At 34.2% G+C, this 15,836-nt stretch overlaps 1 protein-coding gene across 1 annotated transcript in view; it reads right to left on the bottom strand.

The window, feature by feature from the left end:
* The window catches only part of CDH18 (cadherin 18), a 673,500-nt gene that overhangs the window by 327,050 nt on the left and 330,614 nt on the right, over positions 1 to 15,836 (bottom strand). The window contains exon 4 of the mRNA XM_072605468.1: positions 7,657 to 7,951. Coding sequence (XP_072461569.1) covers positions 7,657 to 7,951 — 295 coding nt within the window. The remainder of the gene's footprint in view (positions 1 to 7,656; positions 7,952 to 15,836) is intronic.

Genomic DNA, 15,836 nt, shown 5'->3' on the forward strand with positions numbered 1-15,836 from the left:
AAGTGAGGAAATATGTTGATTTCATCCACCATGGTGAACTTTTAGAAGCACATGAACAAAAATAACATAGGATGATCAGGCATGAATCGCTTACAATCTGCATCAATGGAGGGATTCTCATATTGATGAGATGCTCTGTATTTGGGTCATTTCTTTCACATGAGTCAAATAAAAGAACAATCATAAAATCTTAGATTTAGAATGAATCTAATGAAAATTAAACAAAATTTCATTTGCAACAAAATAGGTATCAAAGACCTGGAAACAAAGGAAACAACTATCAGTTTTGGGATGGCTAAACAAATTGTGCCACATGAATGCAATGAAAAATTTCCGAATCATAAAAAGCAATGTCTGTTAATGACAGAATAACTACAAAAACAAAACAATACTGAATGTTCTGTAGTTATAATGATTAAGCTTAGCCCCAAAATAATTGAGAAAATGTACTTCTCTTCCTTTTATATTTTTGCAAAAACAAAGTAAGATGGAGGGGAGATATTACATATAACTATGATTTGATTTAAGTATTCATCAAATTTCCTAATTTTTCTCTTAATTTTAAACCTCATTAAAAAGAACAATTCACTGTGTAGCAACAGGGAGAGATATATTCAGAGTAAAAAGTGATATAAAACGAAGTGTCATTAAAATAGTAAAAGTTAAAAGAATATACATAAAACTATTGCATTTTTATTTTAATGTTTGATTATTCCCAATTACATGTAAAAAGAACTTTAACATTTTTTTTAAAAATTCAGTTCTAAATTCTTTCCTTTCTCCCCACCCCCAACTGAGAAAACAAGTAATTTGACACCGGTTATACATGTGTAGTCACGTGAAACACATTTCCACTTAAGTCATGTTGTGATAGAAAATACAGGAAAAGAAAAAACAAAGAAAGAAAAGGAAAAATAGCTTTAATTTGCATTCATGCTTTACTAGTCCTTTCTCTGGAGATGGACAACACCTTTCATCATAAGTCTTCATTGGATTATTGTGTTGTCAAGAGTAACTTATTCACAGTAGATCATCATACTGTATTGCTCTTACTGTGTACAATATTCTCCCAATTCTAGTCATTGCACTTTGTATCAGTTCATGGGAGTCTTTTCAGGTTTATCTGAGAGCATCCTGCTCATCATTTCATAAGGCACAAGAGTATTCCATCACAATCATATACACCTTGTTAGGCCATTCTCCAATTGATGGACACCCCCTTATTTTCCAATTTGTTGCCATTAAAAGAGCTGTTAAAAATATTTTTGTATATATAGGTACTTTGCTTTTGGGGGTGGGAGTGGGGTGGAGTATAGACCTGGTAAGTGGTATTACTTGGTTAAAGAGTGTTCATTTGGCGACAATATTCCTAGGAGTTTTCCTTTTGGGATCTTTATCCAGAGACGATCAATAGATTCTTTCAATTTCTATTTCACCTTCTGGTTCTAGAATATCAGGGCAGTTTTCCTTGACAGTTTCTTGAAAGATGATGCTTAGGCTCTTTTTTTGATCATGGCTTTCAGGTAGTCCAACAATTTTTAAAGTATTTCTCCTGGATCTCTTTTCCAGATCAGTTGTTTTCCCAATGAGATATTTCATATTTTCTTCTATTTTTTCATTTTTTTTATTTTGTTAGACTCTTTCTTGATATCTCATAAAGTCATTAGCTTTTACTTGCCCAATTCTACATTCTGAGGACATTTTTCTGTGAATTTTTGTTACCCATTTACCATTTGGTCCAGTCTATTTTTAAGGCATTGTTTTTTTCAGTATTTTTTTTTTGCATCTAAACTAAGCTGTCAATTTTTTTTCATGATTTTCTTGCATCACTCTCATTTCTCTCCCCAATTTTTCCTCTACATCTGTTACTTGATTTTTAAAATCCTTCTTGAGTGCTTCCATGACCTGGAGCCAACTCATAGTTTTCTTTGAAGCTTTGGATATAGGAGTTTTGATTTTGCTGTCTTCTTTCGAGTTTGTGTTTTGATCTTCCTTGTCACCATAGTAACTGTCTAAAGTCAGAATCTTTTTCTACTGTTTGCTCATTTTCCATCCTATTTCTTGGCTTTAAGTCTATGCTAAAGTCAGACTCTGTTTCAGGAGTGGAGGATGCCCAAGCTTCCAGATTTTTGTGCAGCTGTTTTCATAAGTAATTCAAGGGACCCGTATGGCTTTCTTCCAAATCAGCATGATCTAGAGAGATGCGTTTACCACTCTCCTATATTGTGCACTGGTCTGTGAGTGATCATAAGCTCTCTTTTCCACCCTGGAGCTATGGTCATTGTACCTGTTCCTTTGTGACCTCTCTTGACCCTGGGACTGAGACCCAGGACTGGGACCTAGATCCAAGTTTGGACAATGCCACAGAGTCCTGCCCCTGGTGCGGGCAAAAGGACCCCTGTAATTTCTCTCTCTCTCTCTCTCTCTCTCTCTCTCTCTCTCTCTCTCTCTCTCTCTTTCTGTCTCTCTTTCTCTCTCTGGCAATCAGGGTTAATTGACTTGCTCCAGGTCACACAGATAGTAAGTGTCAGCTTTCTGAGGCCAGATTTGAATTCAGATCCTCCTAACACAAGGATTGGTGCTCTATCTACTGCACCATCCATCTGCCCCTGTAATTTCTTTCTAACCAGTTGTCTGGTCCCCTTAACACCTGTAGACTGGAATATCTAGAAGCTACCATTGATCCCAACAATTCAGCAGACCCCAAGGCCAGCTTCTGATTTACTAGGACCTGGTCTGCACTGGTACAGCCTGAGTTGTGCTGCACTCTACTCTAACCCTGGTATAACATACCTTTCCTATTGACCTAAGTTGACTTTGCCTGGAAAATTGTTTCACTCCATCCTTTTGTGGATTTTGTTTCTCTGGAATTTGTTTTGCAGCATTATTTAAAGATATTTGGAGGGATTTGGGGGAGATCTTAGGCAAGTCCCTCACTTTTCTCTGCCATCTTGGCTCCGCCTCTAAAACTTTATGTTAAAGAAATCTTATAGGTCAAGTTTCTTTCTCTAGGCAAGATTAAGTCATAAATCAAACTAATAGTACTCTGTCACTTCATAGAAAGGTCTCTTGTCAAGGGAATCCATGAACTTCATTGTGGCATTAATGGTAGAGATTTTCTAAACGATTAAATTGTCACCTGTTATAGATCTTACAGATATGACTTAAAGCAGTTGTGTCAAATGCAAATAGAAATGGATCAATGTGGCAACATATTGATATATTAAAAAAAACCAAAAAACAAAATAAAATTTGTCTATGTTTTCTATGTTTTTATTTATTTTGTTAATAATTCCCAATTACATTATAATCTGATTCAGGCTGCACTTAGTTGTATAGTGGGCAGGCCTGACATTTTGACACCTCTAGCCTAAAAGACTTCTACCACATCCTAATTTGAGGTCACTGGAATAATTTGAACAGAGTGCATATTTTATGCTTTTTCCTTATTTAAAGGTCTGTTGCAGTAAATTGCCAATATTCTTTCTCCTTTCAATTTACTTATTCCCCTCAGGTAGGAAACAATCTCTTATGAATGATAAATGAAATTTAATTGTGTCGGTCTAAGGTATGAAGAATAGTCACATATTGAATAAGTACCTTTAATAAATTCACCTTTCCTTTTTGCTTTCCTTTCCCAGAAAATCATAAACATTCTGTGATGATTAGTCAATCAATTAACAAGCATTTATGATGTGCTTACTATGTGCCATGCACTGGGATAAGCACTGGAGATACAAAGAAAATAATAAAAAGGCAAAACAAACACCTCTAATCTTCAAGGAGTTCACATTTTAATTTTTTTGAGGGGGAGGTAAATGTTAATAAATTAAGTTATATATACATACATATACATATATGTATGTGTGTATGTATGTGTGTGTATATATATACAGAAAAACAGAGAGAAAAGAAGGTACTGTGGAGACAGTGGCTGAATGGCACAGAGTGTAAAGCCCTAGATTTGGAATAAAAAGGAGGAGTTCAAATGTGGCCTCACTTACTAGTTAAGTAATCCTGGACAAGTCACTTGACCTGTTCTTGCTTTAGTTTCCTCATCTATAAAAAGATGATAATATTAGCACATACCTCCAAAGAATGTATAGAGGATGAAACAAGATAATATTTGTCAAATGTCTGATACATGGTAGGCAGTTAATAAAACCTTGGTTAAATTTGTGTAAGTCAATTTAGGCACCTGGGTAGCACAGAATAGAGTGTTGGACCTGCATTCAGGAAGAGCTGAATTTAAATCCAGCCTCAGACACTTACTAGCTGTGTGTCCCTAGAGGCAAGTTACTTAATTTGTTTTCCTCAGTTTCCTCAACTGCAAAATGGGGATGGTAATAGCACTTATCTCCCAAGGTTGCTGTGAGGATCTAATTAGATCATGTTAATGAAGTGATAAGTTCAGAGTAGATGCTATATAAATGCTAGTTATTGATTTAATTTAATCCCAGAGGGGGAAGCATCAGGGAAATAAGGGAAGGCCTCATACAGAAAATGGGATGCGAGCGAAGTCATGAAGGATGCAGGGAAATTACAAGCAGAAGTGAAGAAATACAAAATCATCATTATTTCATTCTTTGCTTCATATAAACAAATGGGATTAAAATCTAAGCAGTTCTCTATTTAAATCTGGTCACTACAGACAAAATGATCTTTTAAAGACAAGAACAAAGTAATCAAAATTCTTATGAATTCTTTCACTCAGGTCTTAGGTGAAGACAATTCAGGTTCTTACCTAGAAAGCTATTAGCATAACATCAAGAAAAGTGAAAGATATTGTGGATGTAGATAATAAATAGATAAGTAAATTCAGTTTTCACCACAATAAAGCAAATGGTTTATTTTTTTAAAAATATTATGTTATACTAAGCTCATGGATCTAAGTAAAAGCAAGTGACCTAACAAAGTTCATTTTTCTGCTACAGGAAAGACCTCTGTAATAATCAATTGCAAAAAAAATTGCTGGATTTTCTGTAAATGCCTTGGCAAAGCAAAAATTTGCAGATTTATAAGTTAATTTTAAACAAAAATTGATGTGTTCAACAAAATGCCAGAACTAAAGATGGTTTTAAATCTATATGTCCTCCTGAAAGCAAAAGTATTTCCCATGTTGAATGATATATTAACACTAATGAAAATGTGATTGTCTGTGTAAACTCATTATTGATAAACTCTTTACCAAACATACATTCATGTTAAATGAAGTGACAGATTGAAAACTTAGACTGTTCAGAACTAAAGAAGATACTCTAAAGATCTTCTTGGCTCTCTGCCCCTCTGAATCCTACAACCTTTAGAAATGAGGCTATTTAAAGTCCACACAAGTTTAAAGGGAGTTTAAATAGGCCTAATTTGGGTCTGTTTAGGTCTGGCCTAGACTCTGGGACTGATCCTGCTTATAGGCAAAGGAAATAGAAATAATTAAAATAATAATGTACAACACTTATACTTAAGTGCTTAAAAATTTGAAAAATGGTTTCAAATTATTATTTCATTTTATCCTGTCAATCATCCTGGGAAGTGGATGCTGTTATTACCCTCATTTTACAAATGAAGAAACTGAGGTAGGCAGAGGTTAAATGACTTGCCCAGGGTTAGTCATATAGCTAGTAAGTATCAGAGACCAATCAGATTTGAAACCAAATTTTCAGGATTCCAAGTTCCCTACATTGCCTTGTTGCCTCTGCTAGACCTGATAGCATTATCAAATCAGTCTTGCCATGGATCTTGTCCTGACCTTGTACTTTGGTTACATTTACTGGAACAGAAAGAAACAGGGTAATTACTCACTGGAGGTATAAATATTACTTAATAGGACAAATTGCTAAGAATTGGACAACTGAGAGTTTGTTTAAAAATTAGGACAATGGTTCATGGTGAGAATTTCTGTATTTACAGAGGAATGGAGTCGCTAGTATGTCACTGTTATCTATGTTATCATCTTATTCCAGTTGTTGAGGCTCTGTCTTAGTTTCCGATTTCTAAATCCTTGCTTTCTCTTCTTTCTAAAGCCTGTCTTGCTGATCCTCTCAGCTGTTAGAGTTCACCCTGTCCCCCATCAGTTTGTGGTTTTATGTGTTTGTGTATATTCATATACACACATAAATAGAGAAATGCTATCTTCCTCAAGGAATGTAAGCTCTTTGTCAGCAAGGAATGCTTCATTTTTCATCTTTGTATCCCCAGGTTTAATATCTGGTGTACAGTAGATTTGTAATAAATGGTTGTTGATTGAATGTTCAGTTCCTTACCCATTAGTCTTCTTCCTCTAGAACCAGAATAATATCTTGTACTCTACAAATATCTTCATTAGTTTCTATGAAGCCTGTGATTTTTATGCTGAACTGGTGACCTGCACAGCCCTCCCTCACTCAAAACAAAGTCAAGTGCCAGTCATGTCATCATTTCTCTGATGGCATGGTTTTCTTCGGCCACGAAGGACAAACACAACATCAATCCCCTTAGATAATTAGCAGTTAGGAGGGTCAAAGGATAGACTGCCAGTTCTGGAGTCAGGAAGACTCATTTTCTTGAGTTCAAACCTAGCCTCAGACACTTACTAGCTCTGTGACCCAGAGCAAGTCACTTAACCCTGTTTGCCTCAGTTTTCCCAACTATAAAATGAGCTGGAGAAGGAAATGACAAAGCACTTCAATCTCTTTTCCGAGAAAACCCCAGAAAGATAATGAAGAGTCAGAAAAGACTGGAAAATGAATAACCAAAACAACAAAATATAATCATCTTAGTACAACGAATACGGCTTTGAACTTTTATTTATGAACCTTGGGCGTGAATTCTGTATCAAACATATGCTAACTGCATGACCACAGACAAGTAACTTAACCTCTTAAAGCTTGTGGTGCCTCATTAGAAGAAAAAAACCCACAAACAAAAAGGCTACTGAATATGTTCACTATCTATACTACAGAGCTGTTGTAAGAAAAACACTTGATGAAGTGCTGGGCAAATGTGAATTACTATCATAGTGCACATTCATGTTTGGGGGCAGAATGGATGTTTCTGTGCTGGATTTGGTCAAAAGCTACTTTAGTGGAGTATTGCTAGTGCTCTGACATTTCAATAAAACTTCAGTTACCCTTCCTCTGAAGAGGCCTGTATCTTAAACTCTAATATCACTATTTTAGCAGTCTAATGAAAGAGTAAGTAATAAGTGATGAATATGAAAATTTCAACTGGGTATCCCTTTCTCTTTACCTGGAAAGATTATATCAGCCTACTAAAAATAACAAAAAGGAAGCTTTTTCTTTCTGTTCTTATAGTGTGTTATCCACATTTTACACAAAAGATTTACACATACTGAGGCATTAAAAATACCGTAAACTACATAGATGTTTGAAAATTTAAGGCTTTTTTATTTCTGTAACAAAATTGCTATTTACCGATGAGGACTCTGGAATTCAGTTAAAAAGCATCCCATCCATACACTGGATGTTCTATCTTCTTATGATATTCCTTAGAAAGATTCAGATGTATGTTTTTAAAATATTTTGAACTTTTGCTTCTAACATAAATCATTTTTCCCCATAATCTTATATTCCAATTAAAAAGCATTTATGGTCTTAGTGAGTATTTCTGGACATATTAATAAAGAGTTAATTGCTTGAAGTGAAAAATTATTTTTCTTACCCATGTCAGACATTTCTGGCACAGTTACGATGTATGGTCCATCTGTAAATTTGGGTGCATTGTCATTGATGTCTTGTACTTTGATAATGAATTCGGATTCAGGTTCAAGAGGCTTGTTTGTCCATCTATCAATTGCCTGGGCATGCAGGACATAGTGGGTCTTTTGCTCTCGATCTAGACTTTTGGTTGAATGAATGTCTCCTGTGGTGTCATCAATGATAAATATTGTCCCAGCCCCTTCTCCAGTAAGGATGTATTTGACTGATCCATCACCTTTGTCAGAATTGGAGTGTAGCTGCAAAAGAGAGGATATAATGTAATATATACTGATATCACATAATCCTATATAATACTATTTCTATATAGATGTATCATTTTATTATTTTGTTGTGAAAATGCTTCATTTTCAGTTTTCCATGGTATCTTGACTTCACTAAAATTGATTTTCCTTATGATTTTGCAAGAAACATAGTTACTGGTTAAGAAAATCAATGATGAAAATATATCCTTCAAAATTTTTTACAAGTTATTTGGCCAAATAATCGTCATACTCAGTATGTTTCTATGACAGTATGTTAACAAAATAATTATTTTATTTAAAAAAATCTCCTTGTAATATAGTTTCAGGCCTAGAACTTAAGCCACAGAATCAATCTCCATATTGTGTTTTCGCCAATGTTACAACACCATTCCTTTCATGGGAAATTAATTTACTATATTGTTGTAATGCCACCATATACCAAAACTATTTCAACATTAGAACCATAAAAAGTAAGATAAGGGAACTGAAACTCCTTTAGTAACTAGTAACTTTTCTGATACTCTTGCATCATGCTATTAGGTGGAAAACTGGAAATTTTTTCCACCTTAAAAAAAAATTGAACCTACTATTTTGGCAGCTTATTAAAAAGGGACATAGGGATGTTTGAATAGACTACCAGGTGCATAAGTCATCCCTGACCTAAACAAAACCATATTACTGCTAAAGTAGCAGATATAACTTTAGAGTTAAATATCTATGCTACAGTGGATGAAGACTAAGATAGAAACAGTCCCTGAGCATCCAATCTGGAGCGAACTTGCTTTTGGGGTTAGGCCAAAAGTTTAGAACTCCTTTGAGATGAAGATTGTAGCTGTTAAACTGTCTGTCACTTCTGATAAGGCCATATGTGCCCTGGCAGAAAACATTAAGAAAAAAAGAAAAAAGAAAAACTAGGAAAGAAACCCCAGATCTAAGGAGGAAAAAGGAAATGCAAATATTTGAGAGTTCAGAACATTAATTAGCAAATTGATAATTTTTTTGAATTCTATCTAAAATTCCAATAAAGGTATACTTTGATAAGAAATGTTTTATACTTTTGTAAATATTCGGAGAAAGACAAAAATGTAGTAAATAGAGGGTTTTCCTTGGAGTTAGAAAAACTAGAAAGAAGTCTCTGTGGACTACTTTTTTATGTATCTTCCCATATATTGCCCCTCCACTTTTAAGTTCCCTTTTATGTGGCATTTTCCTGCATTAGGAAGTAAATTCTTTGAGGGCAGGAACTATCTTTCTCTTTATTTCTATTGAATTTTTAACAGTTAACATAGTTCTTTCATATGAATCAAACACTAAATAAATGTTTTATATCTTTATTTTGGAAGACTGATGTTAAAGTCTTATTTCAAGCACATATTAACTGTAAAAATATGGTAAGTATCATTGTTGTAGCTTATATCTCAAGGAATTCTGTAAAACTATTTTAAAAAATTAATAATTTGCAACCTACCTGTGTGGAAGATGTTTCTAAAAAAAGCAGTTCTCCACTAATGTGATGAAAGGATGGGTTGAAAAAAATCTCAAGTAATATATGCTTTCTGTCTTTAAAATTCACATATGTGCATGTGCCAAGGGATCAATGATAAACTTAAAAGACTTTTATCTGTGTGACTAAGGAGACACAGACTGGTTAAACTGAATTGATGTGAAACTAAGAAGAACAAAAATTGATTAATTGAACTGAAAGATTATGAAATGCTCACTTTCTCATTTATCGACTTACGTCAACATATCACATTTTGGTTTAGTCTTTTTGGCACATGGTATCTAATGATATTTGTTTGTAGCAAAACTATAATTATAATTTTAGTTTACTTAAAGGACACATAAGTGTCCATTCACTAGATTTTGATTGAAAAAATAAAATATTTAACATACAAATCAACTCGCTAAGAAAAGTTTTAAAATTTTATTGTAAAATTCATATATTTTAAGAGATATTTGAAAAGAGAAAAAATGGAAAATGGGAAATGAATAGTTTTATGCAGTAGAAATCTAATAACCTTAATTTAGACTTTTTCCTTCAATTTTTACAAGCAGAATTGTAAGACCAAGATGTAATATTCATGACATTCTGACAGGAATAATTCATTTCCAGGATAAACAAATTGCAAGTCCTGTTAAATGTTTGTCACAAATTATTGAAGTAGCTGTTCACTGAGTGTTAGTAAAAGGTAGCCATAATAGTGAAAGCAAAGAGAAAATGAATCAGATTGTGTTAACAACACTTGAAAATATATTTTCAATTGCCTTGTTCACACTTTAACTGCAATGTAATTATTTAAAGGAGAAGAAATCAAGGAAAGTGGAACTTTTTTTTTTAATCATCATCAATGGAGTTTTTGGATTGTAGAGCTGACTTTCTTTTGGTGACTGTTAATATGAAAGCAAAAGAGTTAGCAATTCTCCAAAAACTATTTGTAAGTCAGTGACCTTTTTCCAACTTCTCCACCCATCAACATATATCTTAGAGCCACAACACTTCATTTGTGGAAGAAATCTGTCCTAAGTGGCCAGAAGATTATTTAGGCAATCAATCAGGATGGGGGCTGTTAGGTAGTATGAGTAACCCTACTAACATTTATTCCTGCTTGGTATAAGCAGCAGGAGAGAATCAATGAGAGTAAAGCATACTGGATTTTCATGTTAGATTTCAGATAATAACAAATGGAAAAGTTAATCAGAAATAGGTATTTTAAAGACATATTTCTTCAAATAATCTCTCCTTAGTACATATCTTCAAAAAATATTTCCTAAAGCTTTTAAGTGTTGAAGAAAGATTTTTTAATAGCATTTTAAAAGGAAAGTCGTCTTATCTGTATTTATTTGAAAAAATAGCCAAATTAAGGAGAATAGAAGCCATTTCAAGGGATTTTTGAGGTAAATTCTGAAATTAATTTTAAACTATTTACTTGAATTCTTTGATCAGTATGTGACCTGGATACCCCCATAAAAATACAGATTGAATCCATTTGCATTTTGTTTGTGATTTATGCGATTTATGACCACTTCCTTCCATTGACCTTCCATAGAGGAGGGAGTCTCTGCCTCTGGAAGGCCTCTAGCTTTGCTAACATGATGAAACTACTAATATAAAAATCAGGCTCTCCTTTGCTCTCTTTCACTACATGACTAGACCACCTCCTTTTTTCAATAAGACATCTCTTTGCTTCATCTTCCACTTCTTTCTGCATTCCAGCTTCTTTCATAATGAGAATGTTCATTACTATGTATATGACTTGGATAAGAACTCATTATTTGACAAAAAAATGCTGGAAAAACTGGACAATAGTATGGCAGAAACTAGACATAGATTGACATCTCACGTCATATACCAAGATAAGGTCAAAATGGATGCATGATTTAGACATAAAGGGTGATTCCATTAACAAATTAGGAGAGTGAGGAATAGTTTAACTGTCAGATATATGGAAAAGGGAAGATTTTATGACCAAACAAGAAATGGAGAACATCATGAAATGCAACAAGGATAATTTTGATTAAATTAAATTAAAAATGTGTTGCACAAACAAAGCCAATGTAATCAAGATTAGAAGGAAAGCAGAATCCTGGGAAATAATTTTTACAGGCAGTGCTTCTGATAAAATGCTCATTTCTCAAATATATAGAGAATTGATTCAGAGTTACAAGAATACCAGTCACTGCTCAATTGCTAAATGGTCACAGGATAAGAAGAGGCAGGCCACTAATATATTACTGGTAAAAATGTGAATTGATTCAACCATTCTAGAGAGCAATCTGAAACTGTTCTCAAAGAGTTATAAAATTGTGCATACCCTTTGATCCAGCAATACAACTACTAGGTCTATATCCCAAAAAAGACCATAATAGAGGAAAAAGCTCCTACCTGTGCAAAAATATTTACAGTAACCCTTTTTGTGTTAGTTGTATCACCAATGCAATATTCACAGCGCCAATGGTGACTATGGATATGCCAACGTAGTTCTGAATCACAAAGTATAACAGACTCTCCATATAGAAGGCAGAAGAAAAACATTTATTCAGATACCAGAAAGCCAAATCCCAAAACAATAAAGCCAAATCCATCAGAGTAACTAAGAAGTCAATACACATTAGCACTGCAGGGGACAATGCCATTCCCAAGCCTTCTCTTCCCTTCCCCACAATGTACCTTCCTATAAGCACACTCACAACACTAGCTGTCCCTGCCTATGTCTTCTTTCTCTACTGCCCTACCTGCTCTCACCAATGTTCTCCCAGCTTTGTTCCACCCTTTTTGTTCCACCTGTTCAGAAAACTCCTCCTACCACATGTGACTTAAGCTTCCATGTTATTAAGTAGATCACATGGGCCTATTAATATGTGAGAAAGATCTTCATATTAAGTAAAAAAAAACACACACACATTAACAATACAGTAGCAAAATACTGAAATTGAGATGATGCCCATCAAGTGGGGAATGGCTAAACAAGCTATGGTATATGGATATAATGGAATACTATTGTGCAATAAGAAATGAAGAATAAGTAGATTTCAGAGAAACCTAAAAAGTCTTTTATGAATTGATGCAAAATGAAATGAACAGAACCAGGAGAATATTGCATACATTATGAGCAACACTGTGTGATGAGCAACTATGAATGACTTAATCAAGACAAAAACATCAAGACAAAGAATCGACTGACTCTGAATTCAGATGGAAGCATATTTTTTTCACTTACTTTATTCATTTTTGTGTTTTTTTTCCCCTTTTGATCTGTGTCCTGAGTCAAAAATGACTAATACGGAATTATGTTTTACACAATAGCACATGCATAACCTATATGAAATTGCCTACCATTTTAGGAAGAAAAGAGGGGAAAGAGAAAAATTTAGAACTCAAAATCTTGTAAAAATGAATGCTAAAAACTGTCTTGACATGTATAATGTTAATGGGCTCTAAGATCTCCCATGCCCATTAACAGGCCTCATGTAAAGTCCTTTAAGTGAAGTTTGCTTAGGGGAGGCTTACACATAGGAAGGCTTTCATACCTTTTGCTAATTTCTAATTAGACAGTCACAAGGGTTGTGATGCCTTCTGGCTCTGAGAAGTTTATAGAATATGAATTGGTATTTTGCTTTGGGGGCTTGCTTATGAGAAGGAACTTGTGTCTGAGTAGTCATATGTTCAGAACTCTGACTGCTCAGATGTAAACAATCCAGTAGTGCATGTAAAGTTTATGGCAATATTGCTTTGATTCATTCAGGCAGTCTGAGCCTTGTCTGTTGGTCTTTATTTCTCTGCTTGTATTTTTTCTGTATTGCCTCTGTTTGTAGTTTTTCTGAAGTTCAAGGTGCTGACCTTTGCCCTGTACTAGTGAATGTAATTTTTAAAAATTGTTGACCCTTTAAAAGTTGCTTTCCTTTAAGAAAAACAGATCAAAGAACCTGTGCTAGCAGGTCAACCTGGGTGTGCCACGGTGCTTGCTCTTACAAATAGCAAAGTCTTCAAATAATTCAAGTTGATGGCCATTTGAATGGCACTGGAAAACACGAATAGACTATCAGACATTAATAGCCAGGAGTGGTGAAAGAAAGGTGATGTAAAGGATGCTACAAGAGAGGTATATTTTCAGAAAAGGAAAAGAGTCATTTATGGGCCAAAAGTGAGGAAGAAATTGGGGCCTCCCTGTGTGTTTCATTGTGATGATCATTTAAGATCATTTGAATCTCAATAAGTGCCAAAACATGAACTAATCAACCAGAAGAAGAACCTCAGCTTTACAGACTTGCCCTTCTTTGTTCTCTGGGTTTACTCAGAGAGTGCCTCTTCCTGTGAGAACAACTACAAGGCCAGATGGAGTTGACTACAAGCATTTTTCTCTGCTTATGGCCATTAAAGATGAGATGGCTTAACCCAGGACACTGTCTTGAATAATGAGACTTTTCTTATCTTATTATTTTATGCACATATAATATGTTTTGTCACGCTAATGGTAAAGGAAACACAGATATCCTGGGCTGTAATTTCAAACTGACACTTTGTCAACTCTATCTTATTGTTTTTACAACCTATTCAATTAAGAAAATTCTTTTCTCATATTATGGTTAAACATATATGGAGATCATAAATTCCAGTGACACAGACATCGTGAGTTGGAATTGTTCTAAAATGTATTTAAGGCTTCTCATTTTTTTTATCAGACAGTCAGAATTAAAATCTGACTCCATATACATCTCTGCTAACTTTAAGGGGATAAGCCTGTTTTTCTCTTTTAACCAAACTTTCAGGTCAACATTTGGTATCTCGAGAATGTCATAATAACTCAAGTAAGATCCTCATTATGTTTTCTTAATCTCACTATGTTCAGGTAGCTTCAATATCATCATTGTACAGTTTCAATGTTAGGATGAAAAAAGGCACCACAAGTCACTGAAGAATTAGCAAAAGTAGGTTTATTTTGCTCTAACACAGCAAGGCTATGGGGGCCCTTAACTCGTTGGATGTAACCCAGTAAACTTCAATATCCAGGGTTGGAGGTGTGTATAATCCTAGTAGGTAGAAGCCAACATTGGAATCCAGAAGACTCAGAAAAAGATCAAATAGAGGCAACTACCCAAAACTATTTCAATTAGAGCCCAAATCTGGAATAAAGGGAAATAAGAATTAAAGTAGGAAAAAATATTGACCGGTACAGAAAACTATTATAGAGCTACTGATCTCTTAAAAGTAGGACTGAATAATTCCATCACAACTACAAATTCACATTCAAAAAGATTTTCCATGATGAATACATGAATACCTAGAAGAAAAAAGCAAGACATAAAAAAAGTCCTTGAGGAAAGAATTGAAAGTAGAATAAATGGATGAAAAAGAGAAAGTATTAAATTTACCCAGAAAATGTAGTGCCTGAAAACTAGAATAAATCCAACAGAAGTCAATGGCTTCATTAGAGAAAAGACAAAACTATGGGAAGATATTAAAATTTGAAGAAAATATATAAGGCATTTGATATCAAAAACATCTACCTATAAAAAAGTCAAGGAATCATAATTTAAGAATTATTTGTCTCCCTGAAAGCCATGTCTTGTTTTGTTTTGTTTTTAAGGCCTGGTGACTGTATTTTAAGACATCATAAAATAAAACTTCCCATACCTATTAGAAATAGAGAACAAGTTGCAAATATTAAGAATACACAGATCAACTTCTAAAAGAAATCACAAAGGGAAAAGACCCACAAATGTCTTTGCCAAAATCCAGAATTCCCACATCAAAGAAAAAATACTACACACATTCAGAAAGGAGTTCAATACCAACGAACTACATCAGGACACCAAAGCCCTGGCATTTTTAACCAAAAGCTGGAGGAGATCTTGAAACACAATAAGCTAAGTCAAAAGATTTAGACATATAACCAAAAAAAAAAAAATTATGCTATAAACTGAATATAATCCTGTAAGTGGAAAAATAGACCTTTAATATAAAAAGACTTTGAGGCATTTCTGAGGAACAGATTAGAGTCAAACAAATACTTTAAAACACCAACACAAGAATCAAGAAAAACCTAGAAAAGTAAAAGTATCTGAAGAACTGCAAAGAACATTTTTGTTGATACAATGTTGATACTCTAATAGGTAGAAAATAACTAAATTCTAAGGGCATATTTTTAATTTTAAAGGAAGTAATTTTAGTTGAATGTGTTTGAAATCAGAACGCAGAGACTGGGATAGAATTTAATGACTATTAGACAGAGAATGGGGATCATTCAAAGAGAACCACTAGAAAAGAACTGATAGGATCAATGGTGTATGTAGAGATTGGCTTTGGTAAGCTGAAAGGTCACCTTTCCATGTGAGACTGGAAAGAAAGAGGAGTAGTTGTAATAGTAATAGGGGGAAA

The sequence above is a fragment of the Notamacropus eugenii genome, chromosome 4, assembly GCF_028372415.1.
Source record: "Notamacropus eugenii isolate mMacEug1 chromosome 4, mMacEug1.pri_v2, whole genome shotgun sequence".
Classification (NCBI taxonomy): Eukaryota; Metazoa; Chordata; class Mammalia; order Diprotodontia; family Macropodidae; genus Notamacropus; species Notamacropus eugenii.